Genomic DNA, 15,661 nt, shown 5'->3' on the forward strand with positions numbered 1-15,661 from the left:
AGAACGCCCGAGTCTCTCTCGTACGTCTCTCTGCATATGCGGGACGATCGGCGCCGATACATCCGAGCGATTCTCCGCTGGCACGCAACGCCACACTTAGTATGTAAATCGCGCTCGTTCCCGAGCCCCGTTCGTGTGTGCGTGCTCGCGCGAACGAGACCCGCCTGTACGTGTGCTCGTGTGTGGATAATTGCGCGGCAGCGAGGCCTCCGCGCGCGTGGGAGGCAGTCGAAATTGCGCATATCAATGAAGGCGGGGAGGGCTTCGATTTAATCTAGAGGCACCCGGTCGGCTGTCAATTTCTAACTTCCGAGCCATTCGCGGAACGAGTTGTGTTTCGTTTCTGAAACCCCGGGCCTTACAACTTTATATTGACTGTCGCCCCCGACGCTATTTTCGGACAAAGGAACCCACCTATAGCCACGCCGTGATTTTGATATATTGCCGCGAGCGGGACGAACGGAGTTCCAGACACCAATGGGGGAGGGAGAACTCTTACGCAGGGAGGACGGGGGTATATTGTCTCGGCTCCGGGGGATCGAAATCGCGTCTTTCGTTCGGCGAATTACCGCTCCAACCCCTACGGGGCTCGACGATGATACAGCAGGGGAAAATTATCGTGGCGACTGTTTATATTCGACGAGGATTCCGATAAACTTGACCGAGGGCGACAGGGGGTTTCATCGCTGATCGAGTTTTAATATTTACTTCTCCTAAGTAATACGTTCTGTCGACATTTTGTTGGGTTTGTACACCCTTTGATATAGTACAGTTGCATAATATGTGTAGAAGTCTCATTAATTGCGTATGTTGTGAGATACAGTGCGTACAACACTAGTGACGTGCTTTATACATAGTTATTAATGATTTTATAAACAAATAACATATCGTATATAATTCTACGTTGTTCAAGCGTAAGAATATTCAACCCCTTAACGAGTAACAAATTCGTAACTTTCGTAATTTTTCGATCGTAAATACAAAAGCGTATCGATTTCCTTATGAATACGCGACGATAAAAAAATACGTGATTTTCTTATTCGTCTTAAACAGCCGGAATGCACTTGCCCCGCTCCGTCGCCGGTATTCAATTTTCGCTCAAATATCAATTTCGCTTTTAGGCGAAGATTGATCTATCTCCTGGTTCTCGCCTGCTCGCCCCCGAAACCCAATAAATCAATCGTTGGATTCGAGCAACCCCGAATTGATTGAACGTTTTCGAGGTAAAAGTAAAAAAAAAAAAGAAAGAAAAAAAAACGAAAGGGAAGAAACGAGCGTAGAAGAAAGGAAAAATAAAAGGTACAAGCGAAAAAAGAGGCTGATTTTATTGGCGAGACGCGAGAGCCTCGGCCGCCTTTCCCTTGTCCGAGGGAGTTTAATAGAGGGTGAAACGTCCTCGAACTTCCAGGAGTCTGGTTCCTCGGGATCCGCCGGCTTCTTCGTCCCCATCGACGCGGTCATCAGCAATCCTGGATGTGGATTGCAGTAACGACGGGAAGAGGGAAACGAAGTGGGGGTGGATTGGATTCCGGTAAGGGGAATTACGCAATCCTCTGTTCCCCGAGCGAGAGCAGAGCCTAATCGCTCGCTTTTCCTCCGATTTACCTCTGTTTTCTCTATCCCCCGATCGTTTCTTCCCCGAATCTAATTCGTTCGTGCCCATCGTGGCTTTGCGTTCGCGATTTATATGCGCGTATATACGCGTTCCTCGAGGAATTTCGATAAAGGAAAACGTTTAGTCGACGAGTTACGGATTCGAGGTAGGAGCGGGGGCGCGTCGCCGGTCCAAATTGAGTGGCATTGTCGACATAACGCGTGGCGATATTTTCGGGGATGGCGGTCGTTCCCGGACGCGGTGAAACGCCGAGATTAGATCACGTCTAAACTTATAGCCCGAGACGGAAGATTTCATCGGGGCCATTTGTTGCGCTCGCCGAACAGTATCGGGCCCCGGATAGCCCGCGATCGTAAAGCGCGATTTAGAAACGGAAAACGTCTCCATTTGAATAAACTCTCTGTGCCCGCGTAAAAAGGATCCCCGTTGATGATCTCGTCCAGCGAGGACGTAAAACACGATGGATTCCAGCCGTTCGAAAGGCGAAATCGACCGTAAAACTTTTCGACGATATTCTCTCTCTCTCTTTCGGACTCTTGTTTACGCCGAATCGCGAATCCGTTCTTCCGATTTATGGCGCGCGATAAAATAAACGGCGCTCTGTTTGTCCGAGTTTTGTACATCGTGGTCTCCGAGAAACGTCGCCTCTTGTAATCATCGCGCAGTAAACTTCCCATTATCCCCTTTCGGCCAACTGTTATTCGCTAATCGCCAGAGTCCGTCGAGAAGTTTCCTTTCCGATATTTTGTGATCTGCTATTTATTGGAACAGCTTTACAACTATCCGCGAATCCTCGAGTCAATTAATTTATATGGTAACGGGAAGATTTATTGCACGGTCGGGTCTCTAGCGAATGGAATATTTCATTCATTCTCGAAAACTGATTCAGATATTTTGGCCGTACTTTGGCGTTGATCGTCCTGTCTTCACAGTTCGGGCGAAGATAATGCTGGCAAAACGTCAGGACTATTTTTCAAACGAGCACAGTTTATACCTGGATGGCGAGAACCCGGGTCGTGAAAGCCTCCGAAAGTCAAGTCGCAATAAAAGTAACGAAAAAGGGTCCCGACTGTACGAAATTGCAGTCGTAAACCTATTTTTAAGCAAAAGGAAATATTCCGTGAACCGTGAATCGGGAAGAAAAAGGATAAAAAAGGAAATATTACATTTCGAATAGAATCTGAGGCTCGAACGATTAATTTAAGTCTTCAACGAATTTTTTATATCTGTCCACCCCCGTTTGACAGTATCTAAGCGACAAATCGTCAGAAATTCGGCGTTGGTCCGTTCGTTGATCGGTACGTATCCCACAATCGTGCAAACCGCCCCGAACGATACACCGTTTTCATTAGGCGACGGCGTCGTTTTTCTTCTCGCGTAACTGCCTCGACACCGATTCCCCGAGTACCGGGGTGTCAGGCTGCGTCACGCTCCGGGTACAATGTCGTTGGTAACCACCGCCTCGAACAGTGGTACCAATACAATCGCCAACGGCGCCCTTCCACGGCCGATGGATCGTCGATAGGTATTTTAGGCTGCCAGTATATAATAGTACATACCTATAACACCCTCGCGTGGGGTTCACTCGGGTGGGGGAGGACACGGAGCGAGCGAGAGAGGTAAGCAGGAAGAATAGAGAAGCCAGAGGGAGAGGAGGGAGGATCGATCGAATCGCCATTACGGCGAGTGAGTGCCGGGGGTTGCTCGATAGAATCACGCCGCCGCTGGGGGTTTATTCTCCGTATATATTTGCCGGAGTATCACCCTCGACCCAGTAGGATGTCGCCCCCTGTCCCGGAGGGTTCGATGCTCTGGCAAGGAGAGGCCGGAGGGCGGCCAGAAACGAATCTAGGAAGCATGGCTCTCTCGCGCACCACCACTTCGGACTCGCGAGAATCTGCGGGGAATTCGCACCCCTCGGCAGGATGCCACTTTTCGAGTGGAGTGCCTCGGCTCGACAAATGTTGAACAATGATTACGCTTTTCGAGCCCAGCAACGGAGACGGTTTTGTATCGGGACGAGTGCCTCCGATCGGGACACGATTTACAATATGGACGATCTCGGTCCTTTCGTTTTCGCGTTACCATCGTTTCTCGATCTTCTTCTCACTCACGATCCGCTTCTAAATATCGCAATCGTTTCGAGCGTTGCACTTTGTCCTTTCGAATCACTGTCTAGGTTATTAAAATAAGTACTTTGAATTTTAAAAGTTAGATATTTCTGCCACATTTTGTCCCACCATCTTTCGCCCTCTTTGCCACAACTTCGCGATACCATGAACTCGATGTGATTTCCATTAAGAAAATTGTAGATCGCTAGAAACGGTAGTTCGAAGTTACGCAAGGTCGATCGAATACAGAGAGCCTGTAACGAGAAGTTGTCTTTCGTCGGTGCACGATGGAATTCCGAATCGTGGAACAGAATTCGCTTAAATTAAATTCCACGTTGGAATTCGCGGATTGATCTAGTTCGCAGGGTCGAGCAGCGCGGGTGGGGTTATCTCGTCGTAAGGTATTGATTGAATAAAACTGAAGACTAAGGATGTACGCGTAGAGTTTACTACCGAGAAAATGCAGTACCAAGTATACAAGAACCGTCTGCGTAGACGTTGTCTTCTGCCAATATTTGAAAATCGAGAACTTTGTCACCCATATGTGTTCAGGGAAATAAAATTTGCAGGGTTACAAAAATAAATACTGAAAGAAATTGTAGGTCCAGAATCAAAAATTCTTGCAAACTATTGTACGGTTTTGATCTGTCAATGAGTGTGATTCGATATATAATGTGTTAATGTGGAATAGAGTAAATGTTGGATATTTTCAGATACGGTGCCGGATACGACCTAGCAGCGCGGCGGAAGAACGCGACAAGGGAGTCGACGGCGACTTTGAAGGCCTGGCTGAACGAGCACAAGAAGAATCCCTACCCTACGAAGGGCGAGAAAATCATGTTAGCGATTATCACGAAGATGACGCTTACGCAAGTCTCGACTTGGTTCGCCAACGCGCGAAGGCGCCTCAAGAAGGAGAACAAGATGACCTGGGAGCCGAAGAACAAGACCGACGACGACGACGACGCGGTTCTCACGGACTCCGAGGATAATAAGGAAAAGGACGATCTCGCGGGGGACAATCAAGGCGATAGGGTTGGCGAGGAGGCGAGGAGAGGCCTCGAGGAAAACGGTAAGCAACTCCCTTTTCATGTATTCTCTCGTCTTCTCCCGCTTCGACAGCCCCAATTACCTACTTAAAGCCAACCTTGTATCGCCCTTCTTCTATTATCTTCCTTCGTTCAAACATGTCGTTCAAAAATTCACTTATGGGTCTTACTTAGGTTTGGGTAGATTAGAGTAAACAACACATCGTTGTTTTATTGTAGCTCTCTTTACGATATCGATACGAGCATCGAAGGGGATGCAAGTGTGAAACCTCGAAAGCATATTGAAAGAAAAAGAATTAACAGAAGGTACAAAATGGACGATACGTTCCAGCTAGTTCTCGTAGAATTTGTTTGAGAATCGCTGGGTGGAACGAAGTAGTCTCGATTCGATTTCCAAGGGCCGAAGTTTGGTCGACGAATAGAGGACGCGTGTAGGCAGGCATCGAACCAGAAACGCAATTGCCCGCTGTGCCCATGCGTCGTCCGTCTAAAGAATACTTGGAATAACCTTTTCGAATGTTGGAGGAACGGACGCCATTAGGGGCCAATTACCGGGACGGTTCGATGGAAGTTGTTGCGCGGGCGTGCAATACCTCTGAATTACTAGAGTCGCGGAGGGTGAACTCGGCCGCGAAAACACGCCGGTCTCCACGACTCGAAGGAATGCCGGTAGCGTGTACGCCTCGCGTGACCAGTTTCCCCGATATCGACTACCCATCGGTCGGCGTTTCTGATATTGCGCAAGCATCCATTCCGCTCACAATAAGCCGAACCGTACGACCTCACCCTACATGGATCGCCGCTAAAGTAGATCGGCCGCGAGATTCTCGCGGAGCATAAACACTTCCAGTACGATCCCTCTCCCGCCGTACAACTCTTTCCATGATTTGCAATAAATATCTCTTCGTCTCCGCAGGGCCCGTCTTCATCCGCGTGGCTCGACGAACGCTCGAGATTCGGCGTGGACGAGAATCGGAAACGTTCGCGACACGCGTTTTCGGAGGTCGTGATCCCGTAAACGCCTCATCGACGGCGAAACAAGACGAGTCGGAACGCGTCCGCGTCGTCCAGATCGTAAATCTCGCCACTTCCTGTCTTCGCGAGCGACACGCCGCAGACACCGCGAGTTCCGAAGTCGCGTTCTACGAGTCGCGTGTCCTCTGGTTAGCCAGTAAATTCGATTACGAACTCTGCCGGCGTCCGATAGGTTACTTGGCCGGGGAACGACGAGTTAGAAACGCGAGTCTGTGTCGCGGGGGCGGACATAATGGTTCGCATATGGATAAACACGGTGACGTGTTGCAGGTTGCCAGAGATTTATCTCTTTTTTATCGAGGCTGATCGTTAGTTGACGAAAGCATCTATGATCTGTCGGCCATTTTCGATTTAGTCTTTGCAAATTGGTAGTCGATAGTGTAATATGGTAGATTCAGCCCTTAAGTGGATTATTGGGACCATCCAATGTTTAAACTAATATTGGTAATCCTCCATTAGTTAATTATTTTTGAAATGCTTCAAAGGAAAGTTGATTTCCATTAAGTAAAATAATTCTGTTGAGATTGAGAGTCCACTTGAGGGTTAAAAGTGGCAAGTATACCTCATTTTCTCATTTGGTAATCGATATAATTTGCAAATCAAATGCAATGGCTTGTGGTCGAGTAACTAGATCTAGAGTCCTCAGTCTTGCACAAAGGCTAGGATAAAGACCAACAATACCACGAAGAGGGAACGTTTACAATTAAATTACTTTTCGTAGAGTCCGTTTATAAACGTGTATCTCAGCGGGAGAAAACTCTTTAATGGATCTCGCCATTCAAGGTGGATCATTCGGAAAGTCTTCTGCGTCTTGTTTATCGGTAATTGCGATCGGCGGAAATGGTTTGAATACATTCATGAGATGCTGGGCAATTAGGTTTGGTTTCTCCACACCTGATCTAGCCGGCTACGCGTTTTGCATAGCGTCGGGAATACGCGCGCGGTCTTTTGGATTTTGTTTGCAACTTCTCTAGATCGAACCGATCATTCTTGGATAGCTTGGCTAAAGATATCGATCGAATATTGCGTTTCTGGTTTATTTCCAACGAACTTCGAATGGGAAACGTTCAACTTACGAATCACTCCACGGGATCCTCGAGGATTAACTTAATGACACCTAAAGTAAAATGATTGGAGATGGTAAAAAATCGGTTTTCGAACACTGTGCGGCGTCCTGGTCGCGACTTGTAAGGAACCTCCGACCTTTGGCGCGGCGTCGATCGGAATTTAGGTTCGCGGTGGAGGGAAGCAGCTCGTCCTTTTTGGTGGTTCGGTAGCGGAGGGCGTTTCGGTGAAATTCAGGCGTCCTAGCCAACGGCCGGAAACGGCGAGTTAGAAATTCGCTGCGAAACCTGGCTGCGTGTGTCGGGGTCTATATCGCGGAGGCGGACATAATGGTTCACATGTGGGTAAACACAGTGACGGGTTGCGGGTTGCCGCGCGAAGAGATTAATGGCCTTCGGTTTGGTCCCCCGGTGGACCGGGCCGTTAGGTTCGTGTTGGTGCGTCTTTGTGTGTGTGTGTGCGTGTGCATGGTCGGGCTTTCACCGTGGGGTGTGTGTTGCAGTGTGTCGGTCGGTCGGTTGGTCGGTGGCTCGGTGTGGGTTGGTGGCGTGTGCGCGCGCGTACGTTGGTCTCCCTAAGCGTAAGCGTGTGTCTCTGTGGGCGAGAGGCAGAGGGTGCGCCCGGGCTGAGTAGCCATCCGTAGGACCATATACACTCCGGTGCCACGGGCTCCGATGTGTATATACAACGGTGGATGTATATAGATACACGACGTAGAGAGCCGGTGGTTCGAGGTACGGTGATGTATCGGCGCCCGCGGCGAGACGAATGGTACGGACCCTCCTATGGCCACCATTACCCCACCGCACATTGGCCAATATCGCTCGTCTCTGTCGCTCTGTCTCTGACTCGTTCTCTCTCCGCCACCCTCGATTCCGGGACATTTTAGGTGTTGCGTCCAGCTACGTCACGCCGCGTCCCGCGATGCCTCGTAATTTTAAAGGCTGCCTCGGAAATAAGCCCTCCCGAAAATACGGACGCCCGTACGCCACCGTAGGGAACCGATTTGTTTTCTATTCCCGGGCCAGGCGTCGAGTGATTTGTGATCGCGTATGAATATCTGGCCGCTCGAGTGTCTTCCGAGAGTCTTCGGAAACGGTAACCGGGAACAAAACCCCGAAAAATCGACGGGAAGAGCCGTGGTCCTGACGATAACTAGCGAACAATTGATGAATAAGGGATGCTTTTTCTTCACTTGCTTGCAAAACTTTTATAAAATCTTTAATAGTATGAAATAGCAATACTATTGCTATATGTATTGCGTCTAATATGGGATAGCATAATATATCAAATTTAGTAGAACTGGATCATTTTTGGAAGGCTTAACGTGTTCTATAAAATGTTTAAACCAATTAGTATATCCATCTGAATCCAATATCCAGAAGGTTGTGCTTTGAATATGGTTCGAATAGAAAATGTACAGTCTTGCAGCACTAAAAAGTTCCTCGTCTAGAGTTCTATCGACCGAGCAGAGTTGTATTTAACGTGTTACGTGGAAATTTACTTAAACCTTCGACTGCACGGAAGTCTATTTAACGTCGAGGTTATTAAATATATCTTCCACGGCAGTGCTTTGAATAAGGCAGCAGCGAGGCTCCGCTGGAGGTTTACTAAATTCAAGAGCTTACCGAACCCTCATGAATTCCCTTGTTGAACGACGAAGGGAGGAGGTCACTTCAGATGGCCACGAGTGCGCGCACGAGGGTTGCAACGGTCCATCCAGTTGTAAGATATACTCGACGAGTGGACCCACTCGGTTTTTCGAGCGTGTCAACAGTATCCATTGTCGGACACGGGCGCGTTCCTCTTCTTCGCGGAGCCGAAATATCTTCTCGAAGAAACGAACGGACGAACTTTTCGAACGGTAATCCGCGCAATTCGCACGGACCGTGTCCGGTGCCGGATGGCGCGAAGATTATGAGATTAACGTCTGATAAAAGGGGGTCAAAAGTTAAAGAGCCACTTGTGGACTCGACGGTTGGTATCTATTTAGTTGGCCCATAAGGTTCCCTTTATAAGGGGGTTGCGCGCACCCTAAACCTAAACTCTCCGTTTCCCTGTATCTTTCTCCGTCTGTTCTGGCCCCGTCCATCCCGTGCGTTTCTCTCTTTTCCTCGCGGGGCTGTCGGCCCCTTCTAGCTTGGGAATTATCGCTTGACGACCCATCGAGTAAACCCTCTGCCGACTCATTCGAACCTCTTAATGAAATTCTCACCCCTGACTGACTGGCTGGCTTGGCTCGATGGTTGGCTGGCTGGCTAGCTGGCAGACGCTCGGGACGATCCTAGAGTGCCCCGAGAGAGTTCGAGCGAGAAAGACCAGGGTAACCGGCCGAAGGAAAGGGATAAAGGATACAGCTTCCCTATTCTCCCTCGTCGGTTCTCTGCCTCGAGGGGGAGCTAAAATCTCTCGCGCCTCAAAGTGGTTGAAGGCTCCGCTCCCTTTTTTTTCACAGCATCCCTTACAGCTTAACTGCGCGATGGCGCAAGGGAGAGGAGACTCTCCTGGCGTTTCTACGGCATCGTCGACCCCTCGCCAGCCGCCGATACACCGGCTCGCGTGGATCTCGCTTTCACACCAGGGATTATAAACCATTAATTCCGACATCTCGTCGGGGTCCGAATAACGAGGGGCGTCGCGGGTAACGCGATACACCGTTGACCTTACTGAATTTTCTATTAGTTCCGCGGAAAACGGTTTCGCCCTTTTGTGCGTTTGGGGAAAGAGGTTTCACGAGCTGTTAGGCATTCCCTTTGATTCGATCCGCTGGGAACTTTTTGCTCGTCCTCGTCGAGCGGTCGAAACTCCTCGCGCTAGGGCAATTTACTAAATTGACGGGTCGCGGCGGGTCTGTTTGCAGAGCCGATGAGGCACGTGAAAGCGGAGCACTTGCAGCACGACAAGGACCTGGACGACGAGGACGACCTGGATCTCGAGGAGGACCCGCGACGAGGAGAGCATCCCTTTCACCATGCGATGCAACACCACCACCATCATCACCAAGGGTACGCCGGGGAGGACCACCTCAAAGACGAGGGCATAAAGTCCGACTGCAGCGCGGCAGGGGTACCCATACCCGCCACCAAACCGAAAATCTGGTCGCTGGCGGATACGGCGGCCTGCAAAACGCCCCCGCCGCCCACGCACCCCCATCACCAACAGTACCACCACCTCCACCATCAGCAGCACTACGGGCAGCAGCAGCAGCAGCATCACCTGCCCAACCAAGGCCACCATCATCATTCCCAGCAACCTTGGCTCGGTTCTGGCGGCGGCGGCGGCGGGGGCGGGGGTGGAAACCTCAGCTCGTTCGCGTTGCCCTCCTCCGCGTCGATGAGTCCCTCCGCGGCGGCGACTGCTCCGTACTCGAGCGCCGCGACGAGGTACGGAGGCTTCCTCTCCTCCTCCTCCGGCGGGCAACTCCATTACAACCCAAACTCCTCGTCCGGTTCGAGCTCGAGCGCGTCCTCCTCGGCGGCGGCGGGGTTTCCCGAGGTTGGTACGGACACTCCACCCCAGACACCGCCCAACATGAAGGTGGCTACACCGAATGGAGTGATCCAGGGACCACCGGCCGGCTACTGCACTGGTGGCAACGCCAACGCCACGACCAACGGTAATCCGAATCCGTACGGCGCTAGTCATCCGGCCGCCGGCTATCTGTCCACGAGTTCCGGTTCCGCCAGCAGCGCGTCCTCCTTCAGCTCCAGGCTGCAGGCATCGCCCCACAAAGACTTCTCGCCCGCGGGACAGAACTCCATCCTCCATCAGCATCAGACCACTGCCAGTCTGCCACCCACGGAGGCCACCACCGCGTTCAAACCGTTCTACAAGGGGTAGGTTCGAACAATTTATTACTTGACGAGTTGGGGAGATTGCCTCTTGGACGGAAGATTCGCCAGAGTCTCGGGGAATCGTTTTCTACCGTGGAGAGATCGCTCGATGGCTAGGGATATACAAACTAAACAGCACACGGTGGGCTGAAAGCGCGGCCAAAATTTAAGATTTCATTGGATCTTTCTGAAACTTGGTAGTTTAGGGGGTTTGCTGATATCAAAGCGATTTATATCTTTTTTTTTTATGGTCAGAGTTCTTGTAATCTTTTTTTTAACATAAACTAAGTTACTACAACAGATTTCGATTTTTATCAGTGGCTACGACACAAAATACTACGAGAAATCTAATTCCACGTTGTCCAAATATTGAAATATCGGTAAATTGTTTCCATCTCATTGATGAACATTAGCCTATTCTGATAGTAAACAGTGTAATTTTGCTCCTAATGTCTTTTACCGTATCGAATCTTTCGTCCCCGTAAAAATTGTAATACGAATTTACTAGAACTCCAATAACGTTCGAAACTGTTCGTTCCAGGTCGCAGTCCATGGGTAGCGGGTTCGTGTCGCCAGTTTAAGGTGTGCTGGATCAACGTCAGATCACCGTCGCATCTCTCGAGGTGAGTGAAGCAGCCTCGTTCCTATCCCCCCGAATTGAAATCCCATTTTTCGCCAGAAATATCCAACAGAATTCCCTGACGCGTCAAGAAAATATCCCTGGATGTGATTTGATAGACATTTTAGGTCGATATCGGTTAAAATTTTAGCGTATTTTACGCGCAACGAAGCAATTCGACATGAGTAGGTTGACGTTTCGATTACAATTTCGATCCACTCGACAAAAAATAATTCTCGAACGTCGCTGGAGGAGTCTCCAGAGCTCGAGGACTCGATGACAAATCGGAATTACAGCGTTGACGCTAATCGTGGCGAGTACCTCGGTCGGTCGCGATCGTAATTCATTTCGCGACGAGACAAGGAACGAGGAAGGGACGCGGGGGAGGGCTGGAGTACACGAGCGCGTAATCGGCGTGCAAATCGGCCGGAATGGCCCGTCCGGGACCAGGGACGACTCTGGATGGACGCTCGATCGGCGGTCCATCGCGGGGAAATCGATAAGAAATTAATATCCGGCGTGTCGATTGGTCGTTAGGCCTGGACTCGCGTTGAAATAATAATGGCATCGGGTATTGAGTAGCGTGTGGGTAGTCGACGGCGACGGAGCGAGCGAGACGACGACTGGGAAGGAGAAAAAGAAAGGGAGAGAAGAGAGGCTATCGCCACCTTCTTGACAGTGACAAATGGACGGAGATTTCAATCAGTGAATGGAATCACCGCTGGCTGGCCGCGTCTTTCTCTCGTGCACGGCCCCGCTGCGTTCTGACCGGCACTCGAGTACTCCGAGCCCTCCGTGTGCCTCGGAACACACCTGAACCTGTCGCGTTGCTGACTGACCGCGGTCCGCGTGCTCCAACGAATGGGACACCATCGCGAAACAATGCCACACACCGTCTGACATTTTAGAAATCCACAGAGAATTTAGACAATAATCCACGGACATATATATTTAGACACTTCTGAGCGCAGCATGCGAGCTTTCGCTCATACTTGCCTCAGGTATCACCTTTCCTTGGTGTTCAGTTTTCTCTGCCTTGATATATTTACTCACTTATTCCAAAGTTTAATACGTATTTATAGTGCCAATGATCTCATAAGGTCGCTCAGCCAGTCTTTTAATAATCTACGGACATATGGAAGCATAGCTTTGATAAATTATTCCTAAAGAACAATAAAGTGCAAAATAGGTGCTCGCCGAAATATAATAACGCGCTTGAACGCAGGAAGATTGCCATTATCGAAGTTAGGGATGATAGCAGCCTCGATCGAAGAGGATTTTATGCATCGAACATCGGTATCAAAAAGATGAGGTTGCACGAGGGTTACACTGAGGGGGCTCGAATTTCAACTGAGTGCACGGTCGTCTCGTTTTCTACCTGCTCGAAGTTTCGGTCCAGCACACGTGCTGGCCACTATGTTGGCGAACGGATTGATAAGTAAATTAACTTCGACTCGAGTTAAGTCTCCGACACGTGAACCGTATGTCGAGAAGCAGAATTGTGGATTTTCGTTTTCGATTAACGTTTAACGGATGCCCGAGGCGACGGAAGTACAGAAGTTGGAGAACGTTGGTTCAGAAAATTTGAATTCAATTCGATAACGATACGCATGGGGAGATATCTTTGTTCGTCGACTGAGAACGTATACGGCCTGTTGCGTTTGATACCGTTTCATAGCTGATAAATAAGAAGAATTACGTAACTGAAATAGACGATATCAATTTGGAAAGTTGAATTAAATTGATATTGAATTTTTTATTAGAAGTCTATAGATGTAACGTGAAATTAGACCGACGTTCCCGATTTGCTCCCGAGTCGCCCAGCAGCTGGTATCAGAGAGTAGACTCTCGCACCTATTTCCGCGGGCGATATCGATTTTCAACGTCTCTCGCTAATACGGCAGAGTGCTCGAACGGAGAGAAAACTCGGCGGGAAGATAGAAAAGTGGTTATCCGTAGTAGTCGAGCGATCGTTAAATCGCCTTCAGAATGCTGGAACTTCGTTCCATTCACGGCTACAGCCAGAGAAAGAGAGAGAAAGACGAGGGCAGAGTGGAGGGAAAGAGGGATCTTGAAACGGTTGTTCCCTCGTTTCCTTACAAACGATTCGCCAGATTCATCTCCAGGGCTTTTCTACTCCGATTTTTTTTTTCTCTCCTCGCTCGTTCCGTCGCGCATCTCGAAGGTATCGCGCCATTCAAGGTTATCTGATTCCTCGACGGTGTAAACAAGCCGGGACCAGTTTTTTGAAAAAACACGCCGTTATAGATCCGAATCTACGCTCGAAGAGATCGTTCGATTATATATATTTTGCAACGAACGTACACGACTGTGTTCATTGGCGCTTCAATAACTTCGTCACGCTATCTGACGTAGGATCGAAAGTTGTTTCCACGTTGTAGATGAATTAAGCACGTATTGACGAGTAGCTCGATCGACGGATAATAGATACACGACGCGATAGCATCGAAGTAATTCAATAATTATTTGATACCGTCGCGTTTCCAATAAAATAATCGAATCTCGCGAGGTAACTAGATTCAGAGTTCGCCACGGAGAACCAAACTTCGGAACGATTTTAACCGAAAGTCCACGAAATAATTAAGTAAAACTTTATCGACGTAAATAGAAGACGAGTATATCGCGGTGCCATCGAAAACGGCGATATCTCTCGTCGAGTTTACCACCGTTCGTATATTCCAGCGCCCTAATTAGCGTCAGATCACTTATTCCGTACAAAAGGACCAACTCCGTTGGAATCGTTCGACCGGATAGAGACGACGAACCTCCGACGGAGAGTCGAGAGCCAGCGGTGCGACGAGGAGGACCGCTTTGGTCCCGGTTGTCTCTTCTCTTCGTAGCTCTTGCCAGCTGAAAGAAGTCGAGAGAGGAGAGCGTCGTAGAGAGAGAGAAAGAGGGATCCTTTCGAAGGGAACCGGGTGTTAGCCGGTACTCTTATCGCGTGGCGATCTGATCCTAATTTATAGCCGCGTCCCAAATAAACTAGTTTTCGCTGTCGTCACCTCGGCCTCGCCTCTCTCTCCCCGTCCCGCGGGCGCGCGTACTCTCGAGGGGCCCGTTTGGGGGCCTCGTGGCCTGGACGCCTCTCGCATCCTGAACTCCCTCCTGGAGCATCTCGATCGTCCGCCTCGCCCCTCCGTCCGTCGGTCAGCCTCGGGTACAGGGAGCCCAGGTATACGTATAAGCTCCAGATCGCACGAGAGAGTGCCTCTTGTTGCACCTACCTGCCCCCTTTTTTCGGATTTGCTCCTTTTTTCGTCCCGTTCGTTCCCACCTCGCAGCGAGAGAGATCGAAAGGGGAACCACGGCAACTGACGTCTCGGAAGAAGAGAGAAACGAGACATCCCCGACACCGTACGGTGGCCTATAATTGCCAATTAGCGCGGGGATATTTAATTGCCATTAGGCTGGGTGGTGAACTCCCGATCTAGGTCCTGGCCCCTCGGCCTGACCTCGACCAACAGTCCATCCGTACGCGATATTTACACGGTCCCGCAGCATCTGCATAAAATTCGCGACCACCGGGCGACGCTGGATCTTTTTAACGGCTCCGGGATTCCGGGGAGGATTCTGGCGTCTCGTCGATAAATCCCACCGAACGCGATTTCTTCCTCCCTCGATCTCTCCCTTTCTCCTCTGACCATCGTTCACTGTGCGGCTGTTGGTCTCTCGATTCCTCCATCTGTTCGCGGAGACGAAAGCACGTTTCTGGAATTCCCGGCGTTTCGTCCAGCCGAGACACGTACGAGGGCGTCCTTCTTCTTTGTCCTCGACCCTCATTTCTGGCCAGGATAGATCCTCGCTACCGCTCCGTGCGCGATCGCGGCCCGGCTTTATTACAACCGCGGCGCGCAGATCGTGCGATCTTCAGGGCCGAAACGGTAGCCCGGATTTACGTCCTCGGATGCCCGTCGGCCTCCTTGCTACCTGGGTAACCGGAGAACTTGCTAAAACCCTGGAAGACTCCGGGTACGATGCTCCGGCGCGCGCAACTTTCGATGCAAGGACCGCGACACTTCGCTAGTCGAATCCTACGGAAATGATCGACGTGAAACACAGCGTCCATTTGTTCTAGATTCCTCGTGAATAAAATGAATCGTAGATACTTTGTTCGTCGCTTCTTGTATTATAGCAATAATTGTGAAATTTTGGAAAAAATACACAGGCTGTCGCGACGAGATCTGGCAAAGAACTAAACAAAAAACGTTGACAGTAATGGTATATCGATTATATTGCATTTCAACAATAATATCGATATTAACCCTTAAGTGGATGGGGCCATCCACAAGTTTAAACTAATATCGTATAATATA

At 49.8% G+C, this 15,661-nt stretch overlaps 1 protein-coding gene across 7 annotated transcripts in view; it reads left to right on the forward strand.

The window, feature by feature from the left end:
- LOC143342472 (homeobox protein caupolican) overlaps positions 1-15,661 on the forward strand; it is a 116,218-nt gene that overhangs the window by 86,961 nt on the left and 13,596 nt on the right. For all 7 annotated transcript variants that reach the window (XM_076766399.1, XM_076766391.1, XM_076766393.1 and 4 more), the window contains 3 exons: positions 4,440-4,798; positions 9,736-10,711; positions 11,250-11,331. In XM_076766399.1, the coding sequence (XP_076622514.1) occupies positions 4,440-4,798; positions 9,736-10,711; positions 11,250-11,289 (1,375 nt within the window). In that variant the 3' untranslated portion in view covers positions 11,290-11,331. The remainder of the gene's footprint in view (positions 1-4,439; positions 4,799-9,735; positions 10,712-11,249; positions 11,332-15,661) is intronic.

The sequence above is a fragment of the Colletes latitarsis genome, chromosome 6 (genome assembly GCF_051014445.1).
Source record: "Colletes latitarsis isolate SP2378_abdomen chromosome 6, iyColLati1, whole genome shotgun sequence".
Taxonomy (NCBI): Eukaryota; Metazoa; Arthropoda; class Insecta; order Hymenoptera; family Colletidae; genus Colletes; species Colletes latitarsis.